The 20,026-nt window shown below is 44.9% G+C and overlaps 1 protein-coding gene across 4 annotated transcripts in view; it reads right to left on the bottom strand.

Moving 5' to 3' along the window:
• Window positions 1–20,026, bottom strand: part of KIAA0586 (KIAA0586 ortholog) — a 127,428-nt gene that overhangs the window by 65,567 nt on the left and 41,835 nt on the right. For all 4 annotated transcript variants that reach the window (XR_011359456.1, XM_069949280.1, XM_069949282.1 and 1 more), the window contains exons 20-26: window positions 19,023–19,204; window positions 18,180–18,286; window positions 5,874–6,046; window positions 5,551–5,701; window positions 3,739–3,949; window positions 2,558–2,784; window positions 1,177–1,253 (exon numbers count right to left, since the gene is read on the bottom strand). Coding sequence is in view for 3 of the 4 variants with exons in the window: in XM_069949280.1 (XP_069805381.1) it covers window positions 1,177–1,253; window positions 2,558–2,784; window positions 3,739–3,949; window positions 5,551–5,701; window positions 5,874–6,046; window positions 18,180–18,286; window positions 19,023–19,204 (1,128 nt within the window). In the remaining variant the exon portion in view is untranslated. The remainder of the gene's footprint in view (window positions 1–1,176; window positions 1,254–2,557; window positions 2,785–3,738; window positions 3,950–5,550; window positions 5,702–5,873; window positions 6,047–18,179; window positions 18,287–19,022; window positions 19,205–20,026) is intronic.

The raw sequence follows: 20,026 nt of genomic DNA, 5'->3' as shown, positions 1-20,026 counted from the left end.
TGCACCTCATCTGCACCCTAAATGCTAAACTACAGCTGCTATGCTAAATCTGTACACAGTAGCTGTATATTGGTGCTGTATTGTTGAATTGTCCCTCCCTGCTGCAGATGCCATCTATCTCCTAATAGTGATACCAAATGTGGTACCCATAGCCAGAAAAGGAGAAAGAACCATGTACAGCATCTGGTGCAGCTATTTACAGGTACACAGCATCAGGAACAGCCTAATGCTGCCCATAAAGTAGCAGGGGATGACACAGCCGCGCCGGCAATGCTGTATTCAGTGCACTGTATCTGTAAATAGCTTTACCAGATGCCGTACTTGGTACTCTTCATCTCTGGCTATGGGTCCGGCATTGCTATCTAGAGCTAGACAGCACCAGCTGAGTGCTGTTGACAATTGATTTTATGGATCAGTGGGACAATAGGAGGTTAGGACAATGTCACTAGGTTATTGTCATACCTTTCTTAAAGGGGTTGTCCGGCGCTAAAAAATTATTCACAGAATAACACACATTACAAAGTTATACAACTTTGTAATGTGTGTTATGTCTGTGAATGGCCCCCTTCCCCGTGTCCCACCCCCCCCACCCGTGTACCCGGAAGTGTGGTGCGCTATACTCACATGTCACGTGCCGACCACGGTCTCCGATCCTCAGCAGTGACGTCTTCTTCGGGCGGACGGCGGATCTTCCCGAGTGCCGGCCGCCCTCTGCAGCGTCATCTGAAGCTCAGCCGCGATTGGCTGAGCATAACTGTGCTCAGCCAATCGCAGCTGAGCAGCTGATGACGTGGCCGCGTCATCAGCCGCTCAGCCGCGATTGGCTGAGCACAGTTATGCTCAGCCAATCGCGGCTGAGCTTCAGATGACGCTGCAGAGGGCGGCCGGCACTCGGGAAGATCCGCCGTCCGCCCGAAGAAGACGTCACTGCTGAGGATCGGAGACCGTGGTCGGCACGTGACATGTGAGTATAGCGCACCACACTTCCGGGTACACGGGTGGGGGGGGTGGGACACGGGGAAGGGGGCCATTCACAGACATAACACACATTACAAAGTTGTATAACTTTGTAATGTGTGTTATTCTGTGAATGATTTTTTAGCGCCAGACAACCCCTTTAAAGAGAATGGTACTTTTAACCATGAATAATGCATAGACAAAATCAACACTTCTTACCATGTCGTTGGCATCTTTAAGAGTGCTGGATAAACTTTCCGTCAAGTTTGGATAGACCAGTCCACCGGCTGCCAAGGCTGGAACAAAACCCCAAACAATTTAATTATTCAATTTAACAGTTTAAAAATTAACAAACACTGTAAACAATCTAAATCACAGAATGTTCTGGAAAACATAACAACTAAAGTAGAGTTGCACAATTCACTAATACGCTATTGATGAATGAAATATGTGACACTCTGTCCTATTGCTCAGAGTTTAAGTAGTATTATATGATTTTTAGATTTTATAAAAAAAGAATTTGTTTAATCATGCAGAGTGCATCTCCATGACTGATAGCACCTGGAAGTTTGCGTCTGGAGCTCTAAGCTCTGGTCATGTTTCACAGGTTATTTGAAGATTAAGATTCATCCCCTATCACCAGAGAAGGCAATAAGTATCTAACTGGTGGGTGTGTAAGAGATTATTCACAGATTGCATCACTTAGTACTGCTCTATAATGCCCTCCATGCTTCTGGTGCTTACAGCCTGCACTGCTCAGTACTGCTCTATGTCCTTCATGCTGGTGCTGCTCACAAACTCCACCACTCAGTACTGCTTAATAATGCCTTCCATGGTGCTGCTGGTTACAGCTTGCACCTATCCGCCCAGCTAATACCCGACATGCTGCTGCTGGTTTTGAGGGTGTGCTCTAGAGATATAGGGGAGCAGGATTCTCTCCTCTATATGTGCAATGTATTAGAAACATAAAGGCAACTAGGCTAGTATTACCAGCTCAAGTGTAACTGAAATTTATTGACAGATATCTCTGCTCACTCTACCTCAAATGCAGCACTCTTCACAAAGACAGTTACAATGTATATTTTAATGCTAACATGCATTAGAATAGACATAAGGGGAGGTCAGGAATCGCTTACTCTGCATGTAGCAGCATTCACAATATCTAACTGGGTCAGAACCAGCAATTTTGAGGCCCTGAAGTTCCCAATACAGCCACTGGGGGCAGCAGAAGGGCTCTGTCACCCTTTACAGATGCCAGTCAATGAAAACATTAAATAAAATAAATTATACTTTCTTTAATAAAGTTAGTATTACTAAGTTATAATTGGTAGATGACCTTCAGACTATAAAAGAAAACTACGTAGTGTAATTAGGATGCATCCAGATGTAGATGAAGAGGAGAGGCAATGCAGTATGGAAAAAGGTATCTACATTTGGACACATCCTACTGGGACCAGTAGGATGCTGAAGAGGAGAAAAGAAAAGAGGAAGGCATATACACAGTTATTTTTTTTGCAAAAAAGCTGAAGCGGTTATGTTCTAAAAACACATTTAATAATTAAAATGCATTTTAAATTGTCTTCTATCTCAATGCGTTTACCTCCTGGGACAAGGATCTGTCCGTAGCTGTACAGGACCTCCCCTTCTGAGAGCGGTTTGTCTGTGGTGTCGGATTCTGTGATGGTCACGCTGCTCCCCTCTGTGGAAGTTGAAGAGATGGAGGTGGAAGGAGCAGGTGACATCACTTGTTTAGGAGAGAGAACAACTGGTTTCTGTGGTTCAGGAGAGATCAAGCTCTTTGGTTCTTCTTCGGCCACAGTCATTACACTAGAAAAGACATGGAGCAAAAAGTAAAGAAAAAATGTTTGCAATAGTATGGTTGAAGCAAAATGCGCTTGTAGATCTGTGATCAATTTAGATGTAACAACTGGCAAGCATCTGGATGATATAACATTATTGTATCAGCCATCCCTATGGCAGACAAAGGGTCACCTCCTGGCATAATATGTAAAGAATTGTAAATAATAGTAAGAATCTATTGTTTAAGGGACTGGCCAGCATGTTGAAATTAAACGTGTGATTCCTTTGTGCTCAAGGGAGATAAGCCGCCATCAGAGGTGTCTGGCAGCAGGGTATTCCCCTCTGCCAACTGACCAAGCCAAAGCACATGTGTATGTGCCAAGATGTACAGGTATTCATCAAGTTGGAGCCCATTTTTACAAATCTGCATTGTGCAGTTCAGGTTCAGATTCATTCAGGACAATAACTATTCCCATTGTGAATAGGAACGGTCAGTGTCAGTGAGTTTAGAAACACAACCCACTGACAAGGATAATGGTAACATCACAGTGGTCAATTTATTCCTGAATTTTAAAGAGTAGTAAGAGAGTTGGTGCAAAGAAGTTACGTCAGCTTTCCTCCATGTAAATACTAAAATTCCTTATAACATCTGGACCCTTCATATGGCACAGCTGTGGTGTATTCATATACTAGAAGCATCGGGGGGCTTTTTACAGAAATGACAGGGTTTATTTTTACAGACTTTAAAGCAAATTCGATTTTACCTACAAGGCTAGTGCTCTACCCATACACCATAGTATTGCCATATAAAATGTTTAGACTTTTGTACTGTAGATTCGCTCATCTCTACTAATATGTCAAAGGAAAGTAAAATGCATAACTTTAAGAATTGAAGCCTGTAAATAAAGTGGTGAACTGATTATTGCATTCTGTCTGATGTCGCTCACAGTCCGGTGTGTACAAATATAAGATACTACTCACACAGCGTCTTTGTATTGAACGGCTTCTTTCAGAGAGTGAGGGTTTTCTTCTTCCAATGGCAGATCTGTATTGCTCCATGCATTAGGACTCTTTAGGGAAGATGGTTCTGCATTATCTTCTGATAAAAGAGAAGTGGGAGTATTCACTCTGGTAGGAGAAGCTACTGGTGTCATTGTGGGGGTCACTACCCGAGTTATTGGGACCTTCTGCCCTAAAAAGAAGTATATAAACACTATTAAAATTGTATTCTCTGCACACACAGTCATTTATACCTCTATGGGTCCAGACAAGGTGATACTCCACCATGGATATCACCACAAATACACAGCAGAATTGGAAAGGGACCCATGCAAATTCTGCTGCCGATTACACCCCCTAGTTACATTGACTGTGGAGTAGTCTGCACTATAATACAGTGACAAATCAGGATGAGCATAAAAGTCCACAGGTTGCTCCAATTTCTGTATGGAAGAAATTTGCAGGACACGAAAGAGATGTCTAAAGTCTCATCCAGCCCAGGTAATGTGCACAACTGGAAACAACCCTACACACATGGAATATATCAGAAAACCAGCCAACCTGTATGTCCCTGTATCACAGCATAACCCTGTGAACTGTATTGATTTCAACCTAATGAATGTAACCTATAGGTGACTGCAATCACTACATTTGTAAGAATGCCGTTTTTTTTGTAGGACTGTGAAAATTGCAGCCATATCTGCTTTTGAATCGCACAAAAAAAAAGTATGTGTTTGAAAATTTACTGAATGTAGGGACTTTCAGAGTTCATTTGGTACAGTGAGCTCAATTCATCTTGCAAAGGCATGCTGTGGTATATGTCAGTACATTGGTCAGCTAGTTTATTAATGTATGTAAGTAGAAGGAAGTTTATTGGCGTGAATGTAGCCTAAAATTTCTTTTAAAAGAAATCTATCCATTTATCTTCTCCCATAAGGGTGTTAAAAATTCAGCACTTTACAGGTCCCTCTCATGATAGCGTTAGATCCTTAGATCGAAATGTCCAGTTCACAGTGGGAGGTAAAAAAAAGTGACAGATTAGTTTTTCAGAATATAAATGTTAGAAACCTGCAGAATTTATTTATTTTTTGCACCTTCTGGGATGCTGGGTGGCCAGTATAGCCACTCACATCGGAAACAAAAAATCCAGCATCTATATGTATTATCACATGGGTGGTTATCAGCTGAGCAGGCTAAGGCTGGGTTCACACTACGTTTTGGCAATCTCTTTTTTTTCAAATGGATGAAAAACTGATTGAAAAAACGGATGCATGTGTGTGCATCCATTTTGATCGGTTTTTCCATTGAATTACATTATAAAAAAAAAAAAAACGGACACAAAAATGAGGTTGACTATGTTTTTGTGTACATCAAAAAACCGGATCCGTTTTGATCCCTTATTTTATAATGGAATTTAATAGAAAAACGGATGCACACACATGCATCCGTTTTCTTCCATCTGTTTTTCGCAAAAAGCAGATGAAAAAAATGGATTGCAAAAACGTAGTGTGAACCCAGCCTAATACTGCTCGGTGTAATAGGGCTAGTGATCAGCCAATGAGCCAACATGTAAAAAAAAAAAACATTGCCCACTGCAGGAATGGGCTGCATTGCCAGCTTCTGCAGCCCTCCCTGCATGATTACCAAGCCAAGTAATCAGTGCTTGATCACACAGCAGCTCGGGCACTAGGGTATGGGCACATGGTGACATGAATCTGTGCAAAATTTCCATGCAGAAAATGTGTATAATTTACAGTAAAAAAAAAAATCACGTGGCTGCAACTTAAAACTAACCTGCTTCTTCTTGAACTTCAGGTTCCGCTAATGAAGTCTGTGGGGAGAGTTCCGGTGTTTTCACAACAACTGTCTGTCTTGGAGGGAGAAGAGGAGAAGATGGTGGAGTGCACTGAGGTGTCGGAACTGGAGTAATCTCAATAGGTGCCGGCTGAAGAAAAAAAATAAACATTATGTCATGTTCTTCTCCTGGACACATGGGATTAACAAAAAACAACCCCTGACCAATACATAAAACATGCAGAGGGCATCATAACCCACTTAACAGTCTATCCATGCATAAGAGAACACTAAATTCATGAAAATATCAGCATTTTATGTACCTGAACCACAGTCTGCTTTGGTGGAGAAGCTGGCACAGGTCTATTTCTTCGTTCTGCCAGTATTCTGGCGATATTCTCTGCCAGGGCTTCTTCAAGATACTTGCGGATAAGGCCGGATTCTACAGGTATACCAGCAAAAACGAACTGCAGGCCTTCACCTCCAGTTGCATCCACTGTAAAGCACATGGGTGTCATTAGTCTCGGTGTATAAGGATACTACAATACTTCAGTATGAGAAAACTGGCACAATGAACCAGATTCTAAGGAAAGATTCAAAAAAAAGAAAAAAAAAAGAAAAGAAAAAAGGGATCACATCTTCAAATTTTAATCCAGGAAAAGTGTTGCTTGCAAAACACCTTTGAATACTACATACAGTGCTGGCCAAATGTATTGGCACTTCTGCAATTCTGTCACATAATAAAAAAAAAAAGTTAAATCATTGATCATTTTAAGCCTAATACTTGGTAGACCAACAAAACTCAGGGAGAACAGTGAAAAATTCCAATGGAGTACTCATTTACGAGTCTCCATTGATTGTCCCATACAAAATTTGAATATGCAAAAAAGGGGTCCGTGGAGCCTCAGTTACGAGTCTCAAAACACGGGAATAGCCAGATATCCCTCTCTCCAGAGAAGGAAGCCCATTGCCAAGGGTGCCTCCTAGTGGGGAGAGCACCAAACCACCCTGATACGTAGTCCCTCAGGTCCTCACTCTGTTGCGAGCTTTGGGACCTAAATAGGCAAACACCAGGGTGGCCCCTGTGAGTCAAAGTCTAACTCTGTGGCGAGTATATCATTGCCCCAGTAGCCAGAATCCTGCTCCACACTGACGAGGGGCAAATACCCCGAAACTGCAGTCTGTGGATGGATGCCTAGCCTTTGTAACCCTTGTCTTATGTCGTTATACTCGCCACAGAGTTAGACTTTGACTCACAGGGGCCACCCTGGTGTTTCCCTATTTAGGTCCCAAAGCTTGCAACAGAGTGAGGTACTGAGGGACTACGTATCAGGGTGGTTTGGTGCTCTCCCCACTGAGAGGCACCCCTTGGCAATGGGCTTCCTTCTCTGGAGAGAGGGATATCTGGCTATTCCCGTGTTTTGAGACTCATAACTGAGGCTCCACGGACCCCTTTTTTGCATATTCAAATTTTGTATGGGACAATCAATGGAGACTCGTAAATGAGTACTCCATTGAAATTTTTCACTGTTCTCCCTGAGTTCAGTGATTGTTGTGTTTTGTTGGTCTATTTATCATTGCCCCAGTAGCCAGAATCCTGCTCCACACTGACGAGGGGCAAATACCCCGAAACTGCAGTCTGTGGATGGATGCCTAGCCTTGGTAACCCTTGTCTTATGTCGTTATACTCGCCACAGAGTTAGACTTTGACTCACAGGGGCCACCCTGGTGTTTCCCTATTTAGGTCCCAAAGCTCGCAACAGAGTGAGGACCTGAGGGACTATGTATCAGGGTGGTTTGGTGCTCTCCCCACTAGGAGGCACCCTTGGCAATGGGCTTCCTTCTCTGGAGAGAGGGATATCTGGCTATTCCCGTGTTTTGAGACTCGTAACTGAGGCTCCACGGACCCCTTTTTTGCATAATACTTGGTAGCACAACCTTTAGACAAAATAACTGCTTCCGGTAACCATCAATGAGTTTCTTACAATGCTCTGCTGGAATTTTAGACCATTCTTCTCTGGCAAATTGCTCCAGGTCCCTGAGATTTGAAGGGTGCCTTCTCCAAACGGCCATTTTGAGATCTCTCCACAGGTGTTCTATGGGATTCAGGTCTGGACTCACTGCTGGCCTCTTTAGAAGTCTCCAGTGCTTTCTCTAAAACCATTTTCTAGTGTTTTTTGAAGTGTGTTTTGGGTCATTGTTCTGCTGGAAGACCCATGACCTCTGAGGGAGACCCAGCTTTCTCACACTGGGCAATACATTATGCTATAAAATGTGTTGGCAGTCTTCAGACCTCATAATGCTTTGGGCACGGTCAAGCAGTCCAGTGCCAGAGGCAGCAAAGCAACCCCAAAGCATCAGGGAACCTCCACCATGTTTGACTGTAGGGACCGTGTTATTTTCATTGAAGGCCTCTTATTTTCTCTGTAAACTCTATGTGGATGCCTTTTCCCAAAAAGCTCTACTTTTGTCTTATCTGACCTTCTTTCTGACATTCTTCCAAAATGTTTTTGGCTTTCTCATGTAAGTTTTGGCAAACTCCAGCCTGGCTTTTTTTTATCTCTGGGTCAGAAGTGGGGTCTTCTTGGGTATCCTACCATAGAGTCCCTTTTCATTCAGACGCTGACGGATTGTACAGGTTGACACTGCTGTACCCTCTGACTGCAGGGCAGCTAGAACTTGTTTGACAATTAGTCAAAGTTCTTTAGCCACCATCCGCACAATCTTTCATTGAAATATCTTGTCAATTTTTGTTTTCCGTCCACATCTAGGAAGGTTAGCCACAGTGCCATGGACTTTAAACTTCTTGATGACACTGCGCACGGTAGACACAGGAACATTGAGTTTTTTGGACTTGTAGCCTTGAGATTGCTCATGCTTCCTCGCAATTTGGCTTCTCAAGTCCTCAGACAGTTCTTTGATCTTTCTTTTCTCCATGCTCAATGTGGTCACACAAGGACACAGGACAGAGGTGGAGAAACTCAGGCACCTGAAGATTCACGTATGGGGGAGGAAAGGCAATCCGGCAGCATCAGTTTGTGACGAGGTTGAGGGCATGGTTGGGCTGGGGGGGGGGGAAGTAGACTGTAGGAGCGTATTTTGCGTATAGTATTTGGATTCCAGCCAAGGTTGCCATAGTTTAAAGTATCTGTCATGGGTCCTATTGGCCTAACTCACTAGCTCCTCAAATCTGCATATCTGATTTACTTTTTGAAACCATTCCTGCGATGTCGGTGGTTGTGTCTGTCTCCACTTCAACGGAATAAGCGCCTTGGCTGCGGCTAAGAGGTGAGAAGTCAAGGGTGCCAATACTTTTGTCCACCCCCTTTTTTATGTTTGGTGTGGAATTATATCCAATTTGGCTTTTTGACAAATTAAATGAAGAGATTAATACCAAAGCATTTGTGATTGTAATAATTTTCTGGAAGAAATTGAGTATTATCTGACAGAATTGCCGGGGTGCCAATACTTTTGGCCAGAACTGTACTACCCCCCCCCCCCCCTATTTTCTTCATTTGAACATTTCTGTAAGGTAAGGCTCTTCTCCAAGAGGTTTTACTCTTGCTTTATAGGTATAAGGAGAGATCAATCGATCAATGCAGACAGGTGGGGGGGGAGAAGCCACCTGGAACCATCCACCATCCCAGTGACTTGAGGCCTTTTTATGCAGCCGCTATTTTAACTTAGATTTCTCTGTAATGCTCCAAAGTTTAGAGTGGATCATACTGATATAAAAGTGTCAGTGAAAAGGAATGAATCAGCACCCTGAGCCAACCAGAGGTGCTGACAGTGCGCTGTAGGTGACATGACATCAGGTGACAACAAAAGACTTAAAACCGAAAATGTTGGTCCCCTCAAAAATAATCTGGGTGTAATGGTGGAGGGGGAAGAGGAAAAGGTTAATCTACTAAATACATTCTTCTCTACTGTATTCACAGAGGAGAATCCCATAACAGACGAAATGACTAGGGTTAATATAAATCCTCCCATAAATCTCACCTGCCTAACACAACAAGAAGTGGGGAGACGCCTTAAAAACATTAAAATCCATAAGTCACCGGGCCCAGAAGGTATCCATCCTAGAGTTTTGCAAGAATTAAATATTGTGTTGGACAGACCGTTATTCCTATTATTTAAAGATTCTATTACGACAGGGATTGTTCCACAGGACCGGCGCATAGCTAATGTGGTACCAATATTCAAGAAGGGGTCAAGGAGTGATCCTGGAAACTACAGGCCCGTAAGTCTAACATCTATAGTAGGTAAAGTATTTGAGGGGTTTGTAAGAGATGCTATACTGGAGTATCTTAATGAAAATAATCTTATGACGCAGCACCAGCATGGATTTATGAGGGATCGGTCCTGTCAGACTAATCTGATCGGCTTCTATGAAGAGGTAAGTTATAGACTGGACCTGGGGGAGGCTGTGGATGTTGTGTATCTGGACTTTCAAAAGGCATTTGATACTGTGCCGCATGAAAGGTTGTTCTACAAAATGAGGATGCTGTGACTCGGGGAAAACGTATGCAAATGGGTAAGTAACTGGTTGTGTGATAGAAAACAGAGGGTGGTCATTGATGGAACATATTCAGATTAGGTTTTAGTTACTAGTGGGGTACCACAGGGGTCAGTGTTGGGTCCACTTCTTTTTAATATTTTTATTAATGATCTTGTAGAGGGGCTACAGAGTAGAATCTCCATTTTTGCAGATGATACTAAACTGGGTAAAGTAATTTGGGCCATAGAAATAATAAGTACAGTTAAGTGCTAAATAGTAAAACACTGGGTAAAAATACTTCCGTAAAGGACCTGGGGGTATTGGTGGACAGTAAACTCAACTTTAGTTATCAGTGCCAGGCAGCAGCTGCCAAGGCTAATAAAATAATGGGATGCATCAAGAGGTATAGATGCTAAAGATGAGAACATAGTTTTGCCTCTTTATAAATCACTAGTCAGACCACATATGGAATACTGTGTACAGTTTTGGGCACCGGTATATAAGAAGGACATAGGTGAACTGGAGCGGGTGCAGAGGAGGGCCACAATGGTCATTAAGTGAATGGGTGGGTTACAGTACCAGGACAGGTTATCAAGCTTGGGGTTATTTACGCTAGAAAAAAGACGTCTTAGGAGCGATCTAATCACAATGTACAAATATATGAATGGACAGTACAGAGATCTTTGTAGTGGTCTTTTTACTCCTAGATCTGTAACAATGACAAGGGGGCATCCTCTACGTCTAGAGGAAAGATGATTTCATCATCAGCATCGACGCGGGTTCTTTACTGTACGAGCGGTAAGACTGTGGAACTCTCTGCCACATGATGTTGTCATGGCCGATTCATTAACCCCTTAACGACATCGGGCGTAAACTTACGCCCTCGCGCCCTGGTACTTGGCGCATCAGGGCGTAAATTTACGCCCGATGTTTCCCCGATCGCTGCGTGTTCACACACAGCGGTCGGGGAAGATGGCCTGCTATAAATCATAGCAGGCCATCTTAGCTTCACGGCACGGGGGGTGGTTAACACCCCCCGTGCTTACGATCGCCGCTATAGGCTGATCAATTCAGATCAGCCAATAGCGGCGATCGGAACCTTTCCGGGTCATCGGCGACCCGATGACCCGGAAAAAAATGGCGGTCGGTGCTGTCCGAGGACGGCACCGACCGCCATTACTGTAAAAAGTAATGGCGATCGGGCCGGTGGCACGGCGATCAGAGTCCCACAAAATAGTAAATACCTGCCCTGGACCCCTCAGCTAGGCAGCCGAGGGGTCCAGAGCAGGTATTTGTACATTACTCACCTGTCCCGGGCTCCTGATCGGCGTCTTCCGGGTTCGCGGCATCCTCGTCTTCGTTCGGGTCTTCGGCTTCTTCCGTGACGTCACGTTCGGCTTCTCTCGGCTATTTTCGGCTCCAGCGTCGGCTGTTTCCGTATTTTGCGCTCTGCTGCCCTCTAGCGGCTGATAATGTGTAATACACGTATCAGCCACTATAGGGATGTTCAGAATGTAGAAATTTTTATTTATTTTTTTTTTCAAATTTTTTTTTTTCTATTTTCCGCACCCTATCGCCGCTGAGTGTTGATCAGCAACGCACGAAAGTGCGCTGCTAATCAGCAACTCCTCCTTTTTGGCGTAGGGTGTTTTTTTTCTATAGTCTACTGCCACGGTCTGCTTATAAGTGCAGACCGTGGCAGTAGAATATATCACCAACTCCTTTGTTGGCGTAGGTTTTTTTTTTATACTTACTGTAAAAAAACACGTAAAAAACACTACATTACACCACACTACATTGAATAAAGTTTGACACTACACCACTACATACCCCATATACCAATCCCCGTATAAAGATGGCCCCCAGGGTGTTTTCGGCGTCAGAGGGATACGTTATTATTACCTCCGACACCGAAACAGCCAGTGAGGATGAATGGGGGGGATCGTTCTTTCCTCCATTCATCCTCATCCTCCAATGACATGTCTGGGGGGTAGCGTAGCGTACGCTGCCCCCCAGACACGTCTTTTCCGCCAGTACCGTCCCAATAAGAGATGACGGTATGGAGTGAAATTCTACAAACTCTGTGAGCGTACCTCTGGGTACACTTACAGATTTAGGGTACGTGCACACTGCGGAATGGCGAAGAATAACCCTTTGTGCATTCCGCAGCTGGCACCCGCCGGCGGACTGATGCGGGCGCATGTCTCTACCCGTGTCATAGACTCCATTCTATGCACGGGCGGATTCCATCGTCCGTCCAAAGAATGAATACGTTGGACGGAGAGCGGAATCCGCCCGTGCATAGAATGGAGTCTACGACACGGACGGAGACGTGCGCCTGCATCAGTCCGCCGGTGGGTGCCAGCTGTGGAATGCACAAAGGGTTATCTGTCGCGATTCCGCAGTGTGCACGTACCCTTAGAGTGTATGTAGGAAGGGACACCCGAATCCAGCCCCCAGATGCCCCCTCCCCCCCCATCCTCGGAGTTAGTGGGAAGATCGTTCGGGAACTGATCTTCCCACTGCTGGATAAAGGTCACCACCTGTACGGGGATAACTTTTATACCAGCACCCCCTCTTCCGGTCCCTCGCTGCCTGAGCTACTGTAGCTTGCGGCACGATCCGAACATATCAGAAGTAGTAATAGGGCCCTAATATTTAGCAGCCATGGAGCGGACCCAGCGCTTCTGGATATGAGGGACCCCGTATTGCACCAGGACAACATTTTCCAGGTGACGTCCCCCACACTGGAGAACAGGAGACCCCAGAAGAAGTGCAGAGTGTGGCGTAACAGGGGGATCAGGAAGGACACCATTTTCCCGTGTGACACCCGTCCTGATCACCCCGGCCTCTGCATACTGGATCGCTCCAAGGCGCACCACACGTCACTGGGGTTCTACATTATCTAAATTCTGTCCCTTATTCCTATTTCAGGGGTCACGTTGATCCAGGGATTATTCTGATCGCCAATATGGAGTCGGGAAGGAATTTTCCCCTGTGATGAGGCTACTGTCGTCTGCCTTACGAGGGTTTTTTTTTGCCTTCCTCTGGATCAACACAGGTTGAGTTTGATGGACACCTGTCATTTCCAACCTTATAAACTAATAATTGGCCCAATCCCCCCAAATAAATTAGAATTGTCCCTTTTCCCCAGCTAAGTAGGTATGGCTGCCATTCCCATTAGAGGATGCCATGATGCAATTACAAAGCCTCTGTGCGGCCAGGGCAGTAGAAACCCCCCACAAGTGACCCCATTCTGGAAACTACACCCCATAAGGAATCTAAGAAGGGGGGCAGCGGGGATATGGCCCCCTGGTGACGGCCACATTTGGGACGTGAAAATGAAAAAAATTGTATTTTTTATTTTCTCGGCACATGTTCTACGTAAGTGCCCGTCACCAGTGGGGTCCATATGCTCACTGCACCCCTTGTTAGATTCCTTATGGGGTGTAGTTTCCAGAATGGGGTCACTTGTCGGGGGTTTCTACTGTCCTGGCAGCACAGGAGCTTTGTAATTGCGACATGGCCTCCATCCTCCATTCCAGCCTGTAAATGGCGCTCTGTCCCTTTGGTGACTTGCCCTGTGCCCATATGGCACATTATGCCCACATGTGGGGTATTTTCGTACTCAGGGGACACTACCCTACACGTTTTGTGTTCATTTTCTTTTTTAACCCCTTGTGGAAATGGAAAAAAATCAAGGCTAGACCAACATTTAGTGTAATTTTTGTAAAATTTTTACTCTAAATCATTAATCTTGTCATGTTTTTTCATTTTCACAAGGGGTTAAAAGATAAAAAAAACATTTAATGTGTAGAGCAATTTCCCCTGAGTACGGAAATACCCCACATGTGGACATAAAGCGCCATGCGGGTGCAGGGTAAGCCTCCGAAGGGAAGAAGCGCCATTTGGTTTTTGAAGGCTGGATTTGGATGGAATGGATTTCGAGGGGCCATGTTGCATTCAAAAGGCCCCTGTGTTGCCAAGACAGTTGAAACCCCCCACAAGTGACCCCATTATGGAAACTGCACCCCTCAAGGAATGTAACAAGGGGTGTAGTGAGCATATGGACCCCACTGGTGACGGACACAAATGTGGAACAATGTGGCGTGAAAATGAAATATTACATTTTTTACACTATAATGTTGGTTTAGCCTTGAATATATCATTTTCACAAGGGGTTAAAAGAGGAGAAAAAAAACAAAATGTGTAGCGCAATTTCCCCCGAGTCCGTAAATACCCCACATGTGGACATAAAGCGCCATGTGGGCGCAGGGCAAGCCTCCGAAGGGAAGGAGCGCCATTTCGTTTTTGAAGGCTGGATTTGGATGGAATGGATTTTGAGGGGCCATGTTGCATTCAAAAGGCCTCTGTGTTGCCAAGACAGTTGAAACCCCCCACAAATGACCCCATTATGGAAACTACACCCCTCAGGGAATGTAACAAGGGGTGTAGTGAGCATATGGACCCCACTGGTGACGGGCACAAATGTGGAACAATGTGGCGTGAAAATGAAATATTACATTTTTTACACTATAATGTTGGTTTAGCCTTGAATTTATCATTTTCACAAGGGGTTAAAAGAGAAAAAAACACACAATATGTGTAGAGCAATTTCCCCCGAGTCCGTAAATACCCCACATGTGGACATAAAGCGCCATGTGGGCGCAGGGCAAGCCTTCGAAGGGAAGGAGCACCATTTGGATTTTGGAGGTTGGATTTGGCTAGAATGGATGATGAACGCCATGTCGCATTTACAGAGCCCTCGTGCTGCCAAAACACTGGAAACCCCCCACAAGTGACCCCATTCTGGAAACTGCACCCCTCAAGGAATCTAACAAGGGGTGCAGTGAGGATATGGACCCCTTGATGATGGGCACATTTGTGCCATGAAAGTGAAAAAATGAAAATTTTCCCTTTCACGTCACATTGTTCCACATTTGTGCCCGTCACCAGTGGGGTCCATATGCTCACTGCACCCCTTGTTAGATTCCTTGAGGGGTGTAGTTTCCAGAATGGAATCACTTGTGGGGGGTTTCCAGTGTCTTGGCAGCACGAGAGCTCTGTAAATGCGACATGGCCCTTGAAATCCTTTTCAGTAAAATTCGGCTTCCAAAAGCCAATTGGCGCTCCTTCCCTTTGGAGGCTCGTCCTGCGCCCCCTTGGCACTCTATCGCCACATGTGGGGTATTTCTGTACTCGGGAGAAACTGCGCTACACATTTTTTGTCTTTTTTTGCCTCTTATCCCTTTAAGAAAATGAAAAATTGAAGGCTAGAACAACGTTTTAGTGTAAAAAATAAATTTTTCTTTTTTCACGCCATATTGTTCAGAAAATCTGTGAAGCACCTGTGGGGTCCAGATGCTCACCGCACCCCTTGTTACATTCCTTGAGGGGTGTAGTTTTCTAAATGGTGTCCCTTTAGGGGTGTTTTTTAGGTTTTGGCACCCCAGAGCCTCTGCCAACCTGAAGTGGTACAGTCAAAAATGACCAAATATAACGGAGGCGTTGAAATTCACTAGGCGCTCCCTTATATCTGAGGCTTGTGGTTGCGTCAAATAGCGCAATACGGCCACATATGGGGTATTTCTATAAACTGCAGAAACGGGGCAATAATTATTGGGGTGCATTTCTCTGGTAATAGGTTTATAATTATGAAAAATATTGGATTACAATAAAATCTCTGCACAGAAAATTAAAATTTTCAAATTCCTTACACACTTAGCTTTTATTTCTGTGACTCCCCTAAAGGGTTAAAACACTTTCTGGATATGCTTTTGCAGAGTTTGGGGGGTGCAGTTTCTGAAATGGGGTGCTTTGTGGGGCTTTCTAACATACAGGCTCCTCAAATACACTTTAAACCTGAACAGGTCCCTAAAAATATCTGATTTTGAAATTTTACTGAAAATTTGGAAATTTGCTGCTAATGTTTTAAGCTTCCTATCGTCTAAAAAAAATGAAAGATAGTTTAATAAATGCCGCCAACATAAAGTAGACATGTTGCTAATGCTATTTAATATATAATTTATGTGGTATAACCACTTTCTGTATACGCAAAGAAGTTTCAAAGTTGGAAAAATGCATTTTTTCACATTTTTTCACATTATTTGGGTTTTTTTCATAAAGATTTGTTATGAGTATCGACTCCAATTTACCAGAAATGTAAAGTACAATATGTCACGAGAAAACAATCTCAGAATCAGCCGGATAGGTAAAAGCATCCCGAAGTTATTAATGACTAAAGTGACACTGGTCATATTCATAAAATTTGTCTCTGTCATTAAGGCCATTTCAGGCTCTGTCCTTAAGGGGTTAAAGGGAACCAATCACCCAGAAAATCAATGTAAAGACAAGGATATGTGCTGATAGATCACCCAGCACACTTCCCAAATATGCCCCTGTAACCTCTGTGCCCCCCTCAATTAGACAGTAATCTTACTTTGTTCAGGTCACGCGCTGTATGTAAATTTTTGCTAAGTAGTCCTGGTGGGCGTATGTAGTCCTGGTGGGCGTATGTAGTCACGGTCCAGGGGCGTATCTAGTCACGGTACGGGGGCGTATGTAGTCACGGTCTGGGGCTGTAATCACGCCCAGAGGGGCGTGATTCGGAGGCTTGCGGTCCAGTGACGTCATCCGGCGGCTTGCGTTCCGCGTCGCGGCCGCGCCGACGTGTTCGGGAACCCGCGCATGCGCAGTACGGCGGGAGACGACGCTGACGTACTGCGCATGCGCGGGTTCCCGAACACGTCGGCGCGGCCGCGACGCGGAACGCAAGCCGCCGGATGACGTCACTGGACCGCAAGCCTCCGAATCACGCCCCTCTGGGCGTGATTACAGCCCCAGACCGTGACTACATACGCCCCCGGACCGTGACTAGATACGCCCCCGGACCGTGACTACATACGCCCACCAGGACTACATACGCCCACCAGGACTACATACGCCCACCAGGACTACATACGCCCACCAGGACTACTTAGCAAAAATTTACATACAGCGCGTGACCTGAACAAAGTAAGATTACTGTCTAATTGAGGGGGGCACAGAGGTTACAGGGGCATATTTGGGAAGTGTGCTGGGTGATCTATCAGCACATATCCTTGTCTTTACATTGATTTTCTGGGTGATTGGTTCCCTTTAAATAGGTTCAAGGGAGGCCTGGATGCTTTTCTTGACCAATATAATATCAGAAGTTATGGGCATTATATTTCCGGTGATACTTTGATCCATGGATTGTTCGGGTTGCCAAATATCCTCCCTGTGGTGGGGTGATTGTCGTCTGCCTCATAGGGGTTTTTGCCTTCCCTGGATCAACACAGTAGGATTTCCCTGGGTTGAACCTGATGGACTCTTGTCTTCTTTCAACCTTATTTACTATGTTACCATCAGGTTACCTGTGGCTATTCTGTCAGTGGAGGTCATGCTGTACGATATCGATTTTCCAACAGTAACAAAGAATCTTGGTCACTCACTTGTGCCACACTCTGGTACATCTCACCACTTCGTCCTCCTCCACCTTATTCATAATTATTCTGAACTGGCCGGCCTTCTACATGATCGAGCCATCTTTCTGGTCTGCACATGCACCACTGATGTCAACAATGACGGCAAATGCAAGAGGTGCATGGCCTGTGACATCGGTGGTGCATGCACAGACAAGGAAGATGGCACAATCATGCTGGAGGCCGGGTAATTCAGAATATTCACGGAGAAGGAAGAAGCAGTGGTGGGGTGTACCAGAGTGCGGCACGAGCGCTTCACCACGACTTCTCTTTGACTCTTGGTTACAATTGTAAAATCGATATTGTACAGCACCCCCTCCACCAACAGCATAGCCACAGGTAAGCTGCTAACTGATGTAATAACACCTACAGCACACTGTCAGCACCTTGGGTGGCTCCAGGTGCCAACAGATTCTCTTTAAAGCACTACTGTCATTTGTATGACACGTCAAAAGTTATTGATTGCAGTGGGTCCCATGCCCCGCGCCGAGACCCACAGTGCTCCTGAGATAAAGACAGGAGTGCGCTTCACTCCCCAGAGCCGAATCAAAAAAGTCTGAGCAATCAAAACAACTGCATATAATGAAATTAAAATGCAACACGAGGAGCTAATACAACTATCAACCTACCGCTATCAGACACTGATTCGTCGGTGGACAATGTAACGTGAGGGATGACATCCTCTCTCCTTGAATACATTTCACTGATGATTCTGTCAAAGATTTCCAGCTCCACCCTGAGAGAAATAAATATAATTTCATATTCAGTGGAGTATGCTGTAGCCCTTTCTCTTTTAGCATCACCTGTGCTGGAAAGTTGAGGCTCCGGCCCAGGATCTGAGGCAGTTTTCCCCAAAATTATGAAACAATCATACACTATGTAATGATAGTAGTGAACACATAGTGAAGAATACCGCCAGCATAGAGTCTTCAGTGGTGGTAGCACATGAAACAATGACAGACGACTTTAAAATATTGGGGCATTTCTCAACAAGGGCTTAACAAGGGCTTCCCAACATCTAGATCAGTCATGTCAAACTCTGGCCCGTGGTGCCATTACTTTTGGCCTGCTAGGCATTTCAGAGTACAGAGTTTCAGAGGGCTGGCTACTATATGGGACACTTGGGGGACTGGCTACTATTTGGGCACTATTGGAAGGGCTGGCTAATATGTGGGGCAATTTTTGGGGGATTAGCTTTTATATGGGTTGGGGTTTAATCATGTCATGTCATTTATCATAGTGCACAGGGCTGGGAGACTCACACCACTGTCAGTGCCAGGAACACTGCACACTGCTCTGACAGCGCCCAAACCGTGGAATTCGCGCTTCAAGAATTATCATGGTTGGCCTGCGACTTTGTCCAATTTTTTTAATTTTGGCCCATTGTGTATTTCAGTTTGACCCCTGATCTTGATGAATGTGGTGATTACGCAGAGTCAGATATTGCATATAGAAAGTAATAGAAATCTTACCGGCCAGCCAATCTGTTCACCAGAGCCTCTCTGCTTGTATTGATTCCATCAAGAATATCAGCATTAGTCTGCAGAGAAGGTGCTGGAGGAGGGAAAGGTATTCCACCATACTGAGGTGGATTTGTATCCCCCAAACCATTAAGCTCCAATAAAGGCTCTGGAACTTCCTCTACCTGGTCATCCTAGAAAGAAAGTAGTTTTAATACAATGTTTCCTTATCAATGAGTATTTGTTATTGGGGCCAGTTCTATTGAGTGATCCTTTATCCTTTATAGTCCTATGTTCACGAACTTCAGCACGACAAAAGTTCCCCAACCTGTGGTTCTCCAAGTGTTGCAAAACTACAACTCTCATCATACCCCAATAGCTGTCAGGGAATGATGGGAGCTAAAGTTTTGCAACATCTAGAGAGCTACAGGTTGGGGAACCCTCTCTTAAAGGGAACCAATCAGCAAATTGAACTGAATTAATTCCCTGGAGCGCTGTATAAAGCTGCTGTGCAGCATCTTTATATCCTAGAAAATAAAGTTTATTCCCCCCGTGTGCTGCAGGGAGAGGCACGGCAAGTAGTCATCTAGGCGTCTGCCCGGCCGTGCCTAGTCACTGCTCTCTGCCTGTCAGCGCACTCTGCGGGCATGACTGACATGAAAAAGCGCCAATAACGGGACTCTCTGCCTGTCACTCATCCCCACCATGCAGGCTCACAGGCACAGAGTGGTGAGTAGACACGGACTGCCGCGCCTCTCTACATGCTGCGCGCGGGGGGGATTAAACTTAATTTTCTCGGGTATAAAGCTGCTTCTGCAAGCTCGACCAATATGTGCCGCCAGCTGCTCAGGAGCTGTATACAGTGCTCCTGGGAACCAAATCAGCCCAATTGGGTTTATTGGTTCCCTTTAAAGGTGTTATTCGGTATTAGAAAAAACAAAGCTACTTTCTTGTAAAAACAGCAACACCTCTGTCCTCAGGTAGTGTGCGGTATTACAATTAATCTCTATTCATTT

Source organism: Dendropsophus ebraccatus, chromosome 13, assembly GCF_027789765.1.
Source record: "Dendropsophus ebraccatus isolate aDenEbr1 chromosome 13, aDenEbr1.pat, whole genome shotgun sequence".
Taxonomy (NCBI): domain Eukaryota; kingdom Metazoa; phylum Chordata; class Amphibia; order Anura; family Hylidae; genus Dendropsophus; species Dendropsophus ebraccatus.
Note: the sequence above shows the minus strand (reverse complement) of the source record. Positions and strands in the feature narration are given on the sequence as shown.